At 43.1% G+C, this 13,160-nt stretch overlaps 2 protein-coding genes across 3 annotated transcripts in view; both read left to right on the forward strand.

The window, feature by feature from the left end:
* Positions 1–6,972, forward strand: part of LOC100538457 (thiosulfate sulfurtransferase) — a 7,212-nt gene extending 240 nt beyond the window's left edge. Inside the window, exons 2-3 of the mRNA XM_010712223.2 lie at positions 3–534; positions 6,491–6,972. Of these exons, the coding sequence (XP_010710525.1) occupies positions 3–534; positions 6,491–6,789 (831 nt within the window). The 3' untranslated portion in view covers positions 6,790–6,972. The remainder of the gene's footprint in view (positions 1–2; positions 535–6,490) is intronic.
* A 233-nt stretch (positions 6,973–7,205) lies between these two features.
* On the forward strand, positions 7,206–12,293 carry TEX33 (testis expressed 33). 2 transcript variants are annotated; one of them, XM_010711542.3, is made up of 6 exons: positions 7,206–7,382; positions 8,881–8,956; positions 9,514–10,136; positions 10,633–10,774; positions 11,787–11,897; positions 12,104–12,293. In XM_010711542.3, the coding sequence occupies exons 1-6, from the start codon at positions 7,374–7,376 to the stop codon at positions 12,187–12,189; spliced, it is 1,047 nt and encodes a 348-aa protein (XP_010709844.1). In that variant the 5' UTR covers positions 7,206–7,373; the 3' UTR covers positions 12,190–12,293. The 2 variants fall into 2 exon arrangements, with proteins under 2 accessions (XP_010709844.1, XP_010709836.1); XM_010711534.3 differs by having other exon boundaries at positions 7,207–7,391.
* Positions 12,294–13,160: the final 867 nt, after the last annotated feature.

Below are 13,160 nucleotides of genomic sequence, written 5' to 3' on the forward strand. Positions count from 1 at the left end.
AGGCCGTGCGGGCCGGCAGGATCGGGGCCGGGCTGCGGGTGCTGGATGCCTCCTGGTATCCCCCGCAAGAGCGCAACGCCCGGCAGGAGTTCAGGGAGAGGCATATTCCCGGCGCGTCCTTCTTCGACATCGAGGAGTGCCGGGATAAGTCCTCCCCGTATGATTTCATGCTGCCGAGCGAGGCCCACTTCGCCGACTACGTGGGGCGCCTGGGGGTCGGCAACGACACCCACGTGGTAGTGTATGACGGCGACGAGCTGGGCACCTTCTATGCCCCACGTGCCTGGTGGATGTTCCGGGTCTTTGGGCACCGCGAGGTCTCCGTACTGAACGGTGGCTTCAAGAACTGGGTGAAGGAGGGCCATCCCGTGACGGCGGAGCTCAGCCAGCCCGCGCCGGCGGTCTTTAAGGCCAAGCTGGACAAGACCCTGCTAAAGACCTTCGAGGAGATGATGGAGAATGTGGGGTCCAAGAAGTTCCAGGTGGTGGATTCCCGCCCTGCGGGCCGGTTTCAGGGCACTGAGCTGGACCAAGGTAAAGTAGAGGGAACTGCTCCCTGTGTTGTCGCAGGATGAGCATTGGTGGTGGAACAGCTCCCAGCCAGCAGGCGTGCCTCAACCCAACTCATGGATTTACCTTAAGGAATGCGCGTTTGAGCATTTGGATTCCAGCACTCTCACAGGATGCTTTTTCTTGTAATTCGTTGTAAAGCTGCAGGAGAAAATAGCAGAAAAGGGAATGGAAAACACCCAGAAGTCTGCAGTCAGTTGGCTCCAGAATGCTCCTTTCCACACCCTGCAGAAGATAGTCAGACAGAATGCACATGGGATAATGCAGAATGGGAGATGAGGGCTTTCATCGGTTTCTTTAGAGCTTAATCTTGTACTAACAGATGTGCATAAACTAACAGTATTAATCCAGGCACTTCTCACATTAATGAATTCACTAGTGAAAGCCCAGTTTGTTTCAGGCAGTGCTGTTACTCAAGAGACGTTTTCCTTATTGCTCTGATTCCCAACAAATAGAGAAGTTCTGGTCGTAATCATTGTGCTTCTGCTCTCTGCCATAAATCTAACAAGAAAGGAAAGCCCCAAACACATCCCAGACACAGAGGCAAGAGTTGGATTCAATGATCCTTGTGGGTGCCTTCCGACTTAGGATATTCTGTGCTATCACCCTTGCACCTTGTCTCTTTGTAGATGCAAACAACGGGAACTAAAATTGATTTTGTTACCTCAATCACTGGACATGCAAGCAATAGAGGTGGAAGAAATACTGTGCAGTGGGGACAGCTGGTGCAGCAGTGTGCCTGGAATGAAGTTTGAGTTGGTTCCTAAAGGAGGCCTGTACTGTGTAACGTAAACCTATACTGCAAAATAACTTCTCCTAAAATCAGAATCACTCAAATGGTTTTAAAAGTGGGAGTTAAAAAACAAAAAGAAGAACTCAGCAGCAGTAGTTTAGTTGGAGTTGCAGTATGCTCCACAGGAGTGGATGTATTACAAGCTCGCAAGGTCCAATGGCTGTGCTATGCTTCTGCATTGCAGGTGGGCTTTCAGACTGAGTTTCATTGTGTGCGCTGCTTTGCAGCCATTGAGTGGGACATTGTGTCCTATGCTCAGAGGGTCTCATCCTGAAATAAATTCCCACAACCAAACCTCAAAACTATTTGTAATGGCTGTGTACACATAAAATCCGAATCATTTGAGTTGGAAGGGACCCTTATAGCCATTTGGTCCAACTACAGTGAACAGGGATGCCTACAGCTAAATCAGGGCAAGCTGTTCCAGTGCTTCACTACCCTTACCGTAGAAAACTTCTTCCTTGTATACAGTCTAAATCTCTCCTCTGTCATATCACGAGAGACCCTGCTAAGCAGTCGGTCCACTTCGTTCTTGTAGCTCTTCTATAGACACTAAATGCCTAAGTGTCTGTGGTGAACCCCAAACATGCTTCACCTCTGCTAGGCGCTGTGGAAGGTAGGAGAGTTAACAGGAGTAACAGAGTAGGCTGTTGCAGAGAGAGAAGGTAGTTAGGTTTATTGCTCATTCTGTTTCCTTGCCTACTACAGCTCATCAAAGTGAAGATATAATTTTAATCTCAAAACATGAATAAAGCATTCTTTGCTGATGGAGGTGATGGATTTCATATTCTCTTTCCCAAAGTGGGAGTTGTCACCGGATGACAAATACTGCAGCCCCTGACAGCATCTTGGAGACAGATTTTTCCTTTGAAGTGAGTCAGCATGAAGCAGTTTATTTGTGGTAGTCCAGTTCTGCTTCTCACAGCAGATCCAGCAGGGTAAGCACTCCATCTGCAGCTGCTCATTCTGCAAGAGCTCGTCAGCTTTCTGAGCCAAGCTAGCCAATAGCTGTGTTACAACCAGTGGTAGGTAAAAGGTAGCGCTTACACCTAAAAGAGCAATTTGAAATCAATGCTGATTAATTACAGGGGTCATTCAATCAGGGAGAAGAAACGTAGCCTGCAATTTAGAAAAGAAGAATGGTCTTGAGGTTAAGGAACTTAATGTGTTCTCAGGTGATTTCAGTTTAATTATTGCCTCAGCTCTTGACTTCCTAATTAAGTCCATTAATCTCTCCAGTTCCATGAACTCCATCTCCAGAAGAGGCTAATTTCATCTGACTCTTTTGTCTGTTTAATTTTTTCAGCTCCTTGTGGTAGGAATCAGCTGCCCCTGTTTTATTCTTATATAACCGTTACCTTGCTAGGACTTAGGTCTCTGTAATGTTTGAAATAAGCCACAATACATGCTTCATTTTTAGTTGCTGGTAGAGGTTTACAATGGTTGCCAGGGTGGAGAAAGATAAATGATGTGTCTTTAAGCTGGATGTCATAGGTCTTAAATACAAGTATTGCTTTGGATGAAAAAGCAGCTTTGGTGTTTGTACATGGTGTGCATCTACAGCTGATCAGAGTGGTTAAGTGTCCCTACATGGTGCTGTGTTCCTGGATGTACCTGTGTCTCTGTCTCCCGTGGACATACACTACTCTTTGGGTTCTGGTCATTTTCCAAGCTCTCAGATCTCCCAAACAAATCTCTTGCTCAGCTTGAGTGTTCAGTGGCAGTGGGAGAGAGAATGAGATGTTACTACTACATCCCTCTCTTCTCCAAGAGGAGTCTGTAGCATAATGCACACTGACTCCACTTTGTCCATGAAGTAGTACTTGAGGCACAGCATGGAGAGTGAGACTTCCAAAATCTGTTTCATTCCATAAGAGCTTACAGGCAAAGGTGTCTATCCTTTGACTGGACTGACAAATATCAGATGCCACAATGAGCATCATGCCAGTTCTTCAAGTCAACTCTTCTGGCCATGTACATGCACAGTGTTTTGAGACTAATGGCAAAGACTTATTGATCTGGCTACAAGGATGTATCAGGCCAGGTCTGAACTTTTCCTTCCATTGAGTTCACATTAGGTCAGATGTAATCATTAATAGAATATAGAATAGAATGGTCTATTTGAAAACATACAGTCTGAGTGGAAGAGAGAGAAAAAAGGGGCAACAGAGGGGGATTTTGAAGGGAACAGCTATTTGTACTCTGCTAGCTCCAGGACCACAGGGAGTTAAATGTGGACAAGGTACATCTTTTATCTTTTTGTCCAGAGGAAATTCCATTTGGAGGTTTTGTCACAAAGGGAAAGTCTGGAGAGAAGGAACTGTACTCTTAGCTAGATAAATAGCCAATAAAAAAGAGAGGTTTAAGCAAAGAACCTAACAGATGTGGAAAAGGGGATTAAACAGTGAAGAAGATAACATATTGCAGGTTACAAAGTGTGAGGAAGAATTGCCAGAAGCCAAGCTGAGTGAGAGAGACTTGGCAAAGGAAATTAAAACAACAAAAACTGCTGGGGCAAAGTGAATAAAAAGAACAAGGAGAGAGGGAGTAAATAAGGTTGCTATGCAGTTAGCAGGGGTTCTGGGCAAAAGACTGTGTACAGCTTCAGAATTATACTGAGGCTGTGCTGCTGGATTTTTTTATTTTCTGGACGTTTGGGTTTTCTTGTACATGCACAGTACTTTGATATAGAGTTATCTGTTGTCATTTTTCTTTTTTTACCTCTGAGGATATTGTCTATAATAGAGTAGTGTGAGGGGTAGGTAACACAGGAAGGGGGGAAAGGCAGAAATGATCATTTTTAAATGAAGTATATAACCAAAAGATATCCGTGTGCTCAAATCTGTGAGGCAGATAATTTCTGTCCCAAGCAGAAGTCAAAAATCAGTCATGTGACATTGCAACTTAATGAAATGAGACATTTAATAAGATCACATCAGAACATGGTTTTAAAGGAGAGAAACACTAGCAAAGCTTGTCTTTTTACTTAGGATAGGAGGTAAAGAATGGCCTGTATAGCTGTTGCTCTAATAATGTAATATCAGTGGACTGTAATGGTTTCAAAAAACTTTTCAAGAAAATATTTAAAGTGAAGGCAGAATTGAATAAAATACCTTGGTAAATTTGCACTCCAACTAAGGGCTCAATTTATTTGACAACAGAATTGATTTGCAAAGTAAGAGAAAAGGAAACACGCGTGCATGGCTGTAATGTTTGATCCTTTCTTCCAGCTATTGGAAGCAGCTTCAAAGCAGTTTGATCCATTTGAGTCTCACTGATACTTTGGACATAAGGTTAAGGGGACCATTATTATCTCAATGTGAGAAGAGGGCAAGTAACACAAGTACTGTTTGATGCCCAAGGGAGGGAGCTAGAAGAGAGGGAGCTGATAAAACTTCCTCAGCCACTCAAGAGCACTTCTTCAGCAGTTCAAGGAGCTGTGATAGTGCAGTGTCAGCTAGTTTGTTCAGCTGAGCGCCCACACACAGGAGTAAGTGCTGTTTCTACAGATTTCCCCAACTTTCACTTGCAGAGACTGAGCACTGGTCTTTCTGACTCTGACAAACTTTTGAATCTTGCTACAGATAAAAGCCAAAATACTCCAAAAGTGAGAGTTTTATGATCTGCCCTGCTCCTAACTAGATATTTGTTTAAAGGTGGTGAGTGTAAGACTGCAGTGTCCAGTAAGAGGATGCAAACATACATATTGTGGACAGTCATGATCATTAGACCTGGAACAGCTATGAACTGAATCAGTGACCCAGCAAGCCTCTTTGAGCAAGGGCTGGGCTCTCTTGTTCAGCCTCCAGGACTTCTTGACCTTAGACTACTTCCCTAGTGCCCTAGGATGATATGAGGCTGCAGTTACTGTGGTTCAGAGACTTATCTGTGTTGGTGCAGCAGTGTCAGATTTGTACGACACTCAGGATGAATCAAGAAAGCCCATCTTGAACAGTGAGAGATTTTGCTGTCTAGAGGTTCTCTAGAGAGCTTTGGCTATCTATAAGCTCCTACTTTTGCCCAGCTGAGCAAAAATCCCCTCTTTAACAGTACCTTATAATCCCATTTCCTTGTGGGATGTCCTGTCATGTCATAACATCATTTTGCATGAGTGATGAAACTGCAGCATCATTATGGTGATACCGTCTCTGACCAAATGTTACTTTAATCTTTTGGCTACAACGAAGATTCCCTGCTCCAATTTCTTCCCATCTCCTGAGATCAGCTACTCTAATGCCTTAGGGAAGTGGAAAGTTATAAATGAAAGATTACCATTTTTGCAACTTTCCCAGGGCTATCTTGTTAGAAATTCAAACCTAGTAAGGAGCCATTCAAGGTAATACTTAATGTTTCCTGCTTTGACAGGGCTTGATCTAAAGCTTCTCAAAGTCTGTGGAAAAACTTGAGTTGAATGTAATTGAATTCAATTAAACCTATGGTGAGAGTTTCAAGGATGTGATGAAAATCTCATCCGTTGTATTTTTGTACCTGCATCTCTCTAGAGAACTTGTTCTTGAGATGTAAGATTCAGCTTAACTGGTTAGTTATACCAGTAGGGAAGCAGAACTCACACTGATTTCATCCATGAGGTAGATAAGAAGTGATAGAAACTCTAAATTCTTACTCCTCTGGCTCTATTGCTCTGGTATATCTACCCTATCAGTAATCAGTCTATCATTTTAAGGTGGCTTTATTTTTCTGAAGCATGATTTTAATGTGATACAGGAATGCTGTGTCCCTACATGATGCTGGCATACTTTAGGAAGGTCAGAAATATACTGCTGTGTTTCTCTTTATGCAGGTGTGCATAATACCTTTGCTAGGATCTTTCCTGTCATGGCTCTTTGATTCTTGTCATATCTAGGGCTGCCAAGGCTTTAAGATTCCTACCTTCCTCCCCTCCTTTCAGAGGGAAACAATTTTCTAAATAACTTTAGTCAAGTTTAAATAATGTTTGCCCTCTTTTTAGTTGCATACTGCTTTGCACCTCCATCACAACCTGAAACAACTGAGCATCTTGGGAAGTATCTGCAGCAATGTCTCTTTAGTGTCTCTTTTGTAGATATCCTTCATCACCTACGTTAATGACTCCCTGCTCATATTTTTTCTTCTTGTTTGCTCTTGCAGGGCTGGAATCTGGTCACATCCCTGGTGCTGTGAATATGCCCTTCTCAACATTCTTAACAGAAAGCGGCCATGAGAAGAGTATTGAGGAGATTCAGCAGATGTTCCGTGAGAAGAAAGTGGATCTCTCAAAGCCACTGACTGCCACGTGCCGCAAAGGTGTCACTGCATGTCACATTGCCTTGGCAGCCTACCTTTGTGGCAAGCCTGATGTGGCAGTTTATGATGGCTCCTGGTCCGAATGGTTCCACCGTGCCCCACCTCAGTACAAGGTCACTGAGGTGAAGCGCAGCAAGGGCTAGAGGGAGAGTTGTTCCTTAGGCTGTCTGTAGCCCAGGGTGTGGAAAGGAAAGGGAAGAGGTAGAAAAAGGAGAAAAAAAAAATCATGTTGATTTGTATTTTGTCAATTTTTCACGAAATGATCAGTAGTTTTCTATCACAGCTTGCAGTTTCTCGCAATTAAATAAAATCTATTTCTAAAATAATGCACTTATGAAAGTCTCTAATTATTTTCTGTTGCCCCTGACTTCTTTGTGCTGGGTGGGAAAAGCAGCTTCGCAGCATGAGGGATTTCTTTCTCCAAGAAATCCTATGCATGTGATGAAGACTTATGGACACAGACATGAGTCTTTTATTCTCTTTCTTATGTTGTTTTTGGTGTTTTTTTTTTTTCCTGTTTTTGTTTGCTTGTTTTTGGTTTTGTTTTTTGATCAGGATGCTGCTCATCTCTGCCATGTTTCTTCTGGTTCCCATGGTGACTACAGCTCATAGATAGAGGGAGGGTTGTTCCCTAGCAACTGTTCCCACCTTTCAACCTTCAGACCACCTCCATACCCATCAGGACCTGCCTGCTTGTAAGAATCACTTTGGCACCACATCAGGGGCCATGGACCAGGTGAGAGAGGTAATTATGGAAGGGGCTTTGCCCCTAGTTAAATCTTCAATCTTTTCTATATTGGGGAAAAAAAAAAGAAAGAAGGGTAGAAATGATTCCACTACATTGTAACATCTATGGAACTTCTCAGGTCTGGAAAGTCAATTAAATATCCTCATATTTTGGAGGCGCAGCCAGATGCAGAAGGCATATAAGACCGTGCTTGATCACATCTGTTGAGTGGATGAGAATGGCCTGTTGATTTTACATCTGTATTTCCTCCATGTCTCGATGTAAAGGAAGTCAAAGACTATAGAAAACTCTTCTTTTTCTTCTATTTCAGAAGGAGGTATCAAGTTTAATAATTTTTATGTTTGATCAATAAATGTCTTTTCTGGTATGTCATTTATTGTCCCTCACATAATTGGTTTAGCAAAGGAAGAAGTAGACATAGTTCTGTGGTGTCTGTTATTTAGGAGGATAGCCAAATGATCTGAGAGTCCTTCTTCATATTAAGATTTAGGAGTCTCAGAATGATATTTTGACTTTGGACCTTCTGGCTCAAAAGTAAAATGAACAGTAAACAATAGCAATAAAGTCAAATCCAATCACAAGTAAGGAAACTAAGGGCAGTTGCAGGACGTCAGCATCATTTTGTCCAGCATGAACTGGGAAAATGAAGGTTATTAGTGAATGGGGCTTGAGAAATTAGAACATTGCCTCTGTGCTCAGAAATTCTGCTTCATTGAAAGAGGGGCATTGAAATGGAGAGAGGAGGAATTTCTACAATGGTGAACTGGAATGTTCTTTCTACTGAATATAGTAACAATAACAGACACAATTTTGTTTTAATTAAGAGGTGGGAGTTAATACAGTTTATTTAGAAACACAGATTCCTGCTCATGTTTAAATGTTTAGCTCTTCTTTAAAAGCAATACAGAAAAGAAGCAGATGCCACCACGTGAGTCTTTGCGTATCAAAGCATTTTTCTCTTTGTGGAAGATTTCTCTTGCCACATTTGCACAGCACGCAGCATTTACACTTGTAGTCTGACTTATACAGTGGCTCCAGTTTCACGATCCCAATGTACCAGCCATGCTGCTGCAAAGCACTGGTATAGTGTGGAAGAAGTTGCTGGCTCAGATCAGCCCTGTTTGTTCCCATGAGCTAGCTTTGAAGCAGTGGGCTTCCTGCCCCCTCAGCTGGTGTTTGTATTCCAAAAAACAGAGCAGAAGCTAAGCATATATGACATACCCTGAGCTCATTTGATAAATGCAGACATATATCCCTGTCTGATCCAGATCACTTTTGTACTGCTGATAGACTCACAAACAACATGTTCACCATCGTTGAGCATGGCTTCAGCTCTAACCTCTCACAGAGTTCACTTGAGTGAAATCAGCTACGCTCCATTTGCTTAAGAATAAAGTATGTCACCAAAAGACAAGCAGATAAGCAAGGCCACCATCCCCTTAATTCCCTTCTCTGCATCTGACACAGCATTTGTTTTTCTTCTAAGGCAATGACAGAGGTCCCAACATCCCCCAGACTTGATGTGGCCCAAAGTGATTCTGTGCCTACCAACAATGCATCAGGTAAGCAAGATGGCAATGAAGCTGTCCCTCCTCCAGAGCTTGCTTTGCAGTACAACTTGTGATGCAGTGTGTCATTCCCTCTCTCCTTCCTGAGGAAGCTGGTGGGTTAAAGTCCCTCAGTGTGTTTTCCCCAACTTGTCTCCCTATCTCCCTGTGCAATAAGCTGCTGCTATTCAGTAAACTCATCAACAAATACCAATGAGTGACAGACTCTAAATGGATCTTCATGAGTGTGGCAATGATCATCAGTTGGGAAAGCCACCTACATGTAAGAAAATACAGTCCTGTGTGTGCATGTCTGACCACAAGACTTTTACTTGCATATTTCTGTGCCTGTTCATGTATCAAAAACATTTAAGACTCCTCAGGCACCCTCTGGTTCAGCATGAAATTTGACACAAATCTATTGTTGTTCATTTCTGCTTGAGACTTTAATTCTTTTGTTGTCTGCCAATGACAGAGTGACATGCCAGGTTTTTTCCAGCTCCATTTAAGTTACCCCCTATCAATCGTCCAGACAGTATCAAGTTCACTGAGCTATGCCTTTTGTCTCTAAGTGGAACCTGAGGAAGGGAAAAAGGAGTATCTTCCAGCAGGCTTAAGTCCCAGCAGACAAAGAACATCTGAAAAGATTTCCAGCACAGTCTCCTGCAAGATCTCGAAGAGCCAAGCAGCTCGGGGAACAACGAAGAACTCCACATGTATCAAATCCAAGGCATCTCCTTCGGTAAAGGGTATTCAGAATAAAAGACAGAGTAAACAGAATCTCCAAGCCAAAACTCCCCACATGCAGAATCATCATTCAAGAAGACTTGAAGAGGAAGGAGAAGATACTTCTGCCACCAAAGACCCAAGGGCAAGGCTTGAGCCAAGAAGCAGGAACAGTGTTTCCCATCTGTCTGGGCAGATGGAGGCAGAGAACACCAAATCCATGCACAATGGCAAAGAGTTGTTAGTAGCAGGCCAGCAGCAAACCCCAGGTTCTAAAATGTCTGGATCTCTGTGGAAGACCACCAAAACCAGCTGTGAAAAAGTCAAGGAGACCAATGAGTCCCTGTTATCAATAGCACCAGATATGAAAGCAGAGTGGAAGATGCCTCTGGAGAAGAAAAACAGTTTGACCTGTGACAACAACAAAAATAAATTTGCCTGTGCAGATGAACTTAACAGCAATGAAGAGGTATTGAGGAAAGATGTTTTACATCTCCTTTATGGCATACTGAAGGATGTTTTATGGTACAGAGTGAAATATTAGCAGTTTCTAGAAGACAGAGAGAGGGATGGTTTGGGGCTTCACAGTAAGGGACAGTGACATGTTCCACAGACAGCTTTCACATCTCCTTTTTTTTTTTCATTTTGTTTTTCCATCACCCCTTCATTTATAAGGTTCCCATAGGCAGGCAGAGTAGTAGCTCACAGGGTGAAACAGGGTGGCACTTGGACCCAGTCCAGAGCCCAACACCCTTGTCCCTTTCTGATTTGCACCTATTTTACCATTTCCAAATGTCCCATGCAATTACAGTGCATACAGAAACTGCTGAAGGAAACTCAAGGGCAGAGTCAAGTCCCAGGGATTTGTTGTAGCTCAAAAGCTTATGCAAGGATGGAAACGCCAGGAGTCTCTTGCATGTAGGGAGTGATGAAAGATGATTGTTTCTTGCTATTTGTGTTTTCAGGAGCGGCGGTCTCTGTGCATGACAGCACTTGTCATAGGACAGAAAAGACTCAGTGACCGCTCTGAGGAGACAAAAAAAAAGCTGGAGTCATTTGGTGATTTCAACGAGCTGGGTTTCAACCTGAGGTCAAATATCTTCCAAGGTAAGGGATGCTTGTACGTATGCCTGACCTTCAAGCTGGTTCTGTCTGTGTTGTGCCTGGGCTCAGAGCAGCTGCACTGGTTTGGACATAGGTCTGACCTCTTACTTCTTTGATAACCACAGTCACTCCTTTCCCGAGAAATGAAAGCTAGAGCCTCCCTTTCTACATACTTCTCTCCTCTCTTCCCCTCTCCCCTTTAATTTCCAAGCCATGAAAATTGAAGCAGTTTTATGACCCCAGTTCTCCCTGTTCGGTGCTAAATGAACACCATTTGGAATTCAATGCGCCCTGTCGTCTCTGGTCTCAAATTACCTCAATTTTCAATACTAGCATTACTTATCTTCAAGATATTTGGAGATATGGGCCTTTGAAATGTCTTCTCAAACCTCTGTCAGGTATTGGAGATTGCATTGTCCTGGGCTTTGTCACATAGAAAGGAGGAACATCTCCCAGGAAGCTCAAAATTATTATTATCAAGGAGAGGGTACAATAAAAAGAAAACTGAGAAGGAGAGAATAAAAATAATGCTCCTGAAATGGCCAGAAGTAAAGAGGCAGTAAACAGAGAAGTCACACTTAGGAGCTAATTTTAAGTATTATGGCAAAGTAGGAGCTCAGGAAGGCCTGGAGTGGTGCAGTAGTGCTTTTTGTGGAGCTGTAATGTTGAGTAGAAAGCTACTTACTTGGTTGAGGAGATTCAAAGGGAGATCAGGTGGGCACTTGAGTAAAGAAAGTGCACTGGGATACAAATAAAGGTGATATCCTTGCTGTGCCCTCTAAACATGTCTCATCCTTGAGAATGAAAAGCAGATATACTGGCAAACATAAGCTCCCTCCTGGGTGATGATGAAACTATTATTCAGCAACAAGCCACACATCTGATCAAGGGTATTGCAGTCAACACATGACTTTTCCTGTGCCCTTGAAATTGCTGGTGTTGCTCCTCTGCTTCAATTCCAGGACTGCATTAGGGTGATATCTGCATACATTTCCTCATTTGCTGTTCCTTGTAGGCGGCCCATTGGAAAGCAGAAGCTTAATGAAAGATTCCTACACCCCTGATGTACTTCAGAAGGCAACCAGGGATCCCAGGAACTGGCATGGAAGGAGGATTGATGACCTAGGTATGGAATCTGCCAGGAAAAGTACGTTGCTGAATTCCTGAGAAGGGTGCTGCCTCTGTCAGGGGGTAATGGATGAATCTGGGCAAAGATGGGGACTACAAATTGGCATTTAGACAAGAGAGGATTTCCTGCAACTAGAAAAATCCCTGAGGGATAACAGCAGTAGAAGGGAGGCTGTAACTGAACCATCATTTTCTTCTTTACAGGAAGGTGGCATCAGAAAAACGCCTTAAATCTTAACCTGCAGAAAGCATTGGAGGATAAATATGGGAAGAAAAAAGCCAAGCCCTAGAAGATGAAGTACTGAACTGCATTCACTATGTGATCTTCTTCCTCAACCATCTAATAAACCTCCACGTATAGCACCGACCCACTGCTTAAAAGTTGTCAGCTACAGATTTGTTTCTGTTGCTCTCCTTCCCTCTTGGGTAGAGTGTCTTTGAGAGAGTAATGCAAGATAAATCTGAATGCAAATGCAAATATATATATACACCTTTGATGGTCACTGGTAAAGTGGGCCTGACTTAGGTGTGAAGTAGATTCCCTTTCAAAGAGTAGAAGGAGCTCCTAAGATGGAGTAGGACCGATGATGCAGGGCCAGGAATCCCATTGAGTGGTATGAGAGGACAATAGGGAGAATTAAGTCCAGGTGGAAGTGAGCAGGGCTTTTGAATGTCACCCTCCCTGAATCCACAGTGTGAATGGATCCCTACTGAAACTCATAAACTGTACTCATCTATGTTAGCCCTTTCCCAATCTCCAAGGAGAAGCATCATCACCGGACATGTATGCATCTATCACACAGTCTGCACAATCTGAAGTTCAGAAAGTGTATCTGAACAATAACCTAAGATCATCAAGATGCTTGAATGCTGCCAGATGCATAGGGTGTTTGGGGATTCCTGTTGGTCCTTACTGCAGGATTGGTCCTTCCAGTTCCATAAAGTGTATCAGTTCGGTGCAGCAATTCATGTCTGGAAATAGTGATGTCCTGAGTCTTCCCCTCTGGCCTCAAATTTTCACAGTTTTAAAAGACTGCTACTCCACTAAGTGATACATCCTGTTTGGGGGCAGAATTAGGATTTTTACTCTACCCTTCATTGGTTGGGGATTAGGTAACAATATGCTGACTCCATAAAAGTGAAGGATGAACTGCTCTGCACCAGTGCAGCCTTATCTCAAATACTGCATGCAGTTTTTGGCACCAATATAAGAAGGATATAAAAGTATTAGAGAGTGTCCAAAGGAGGTCTACAAAGATGG

This window comes from Meleagris gallopavo, chromosome 1, assembly GCF_000146605.3.
Source record: "Meleagris gallopavo isolate NT-WF06-2002-E0010 breed Aviagen turkey brand Nicholas breeding stock chromosome 1, Turkey_5.1, whole genome shotgun sequence".
Taxonomy (NCBI): Eukaryota; Metazoa; Chordata; class Aves; order Galliformes; family Phasianidae; genus Meleagris; species Meleagris gallopavo.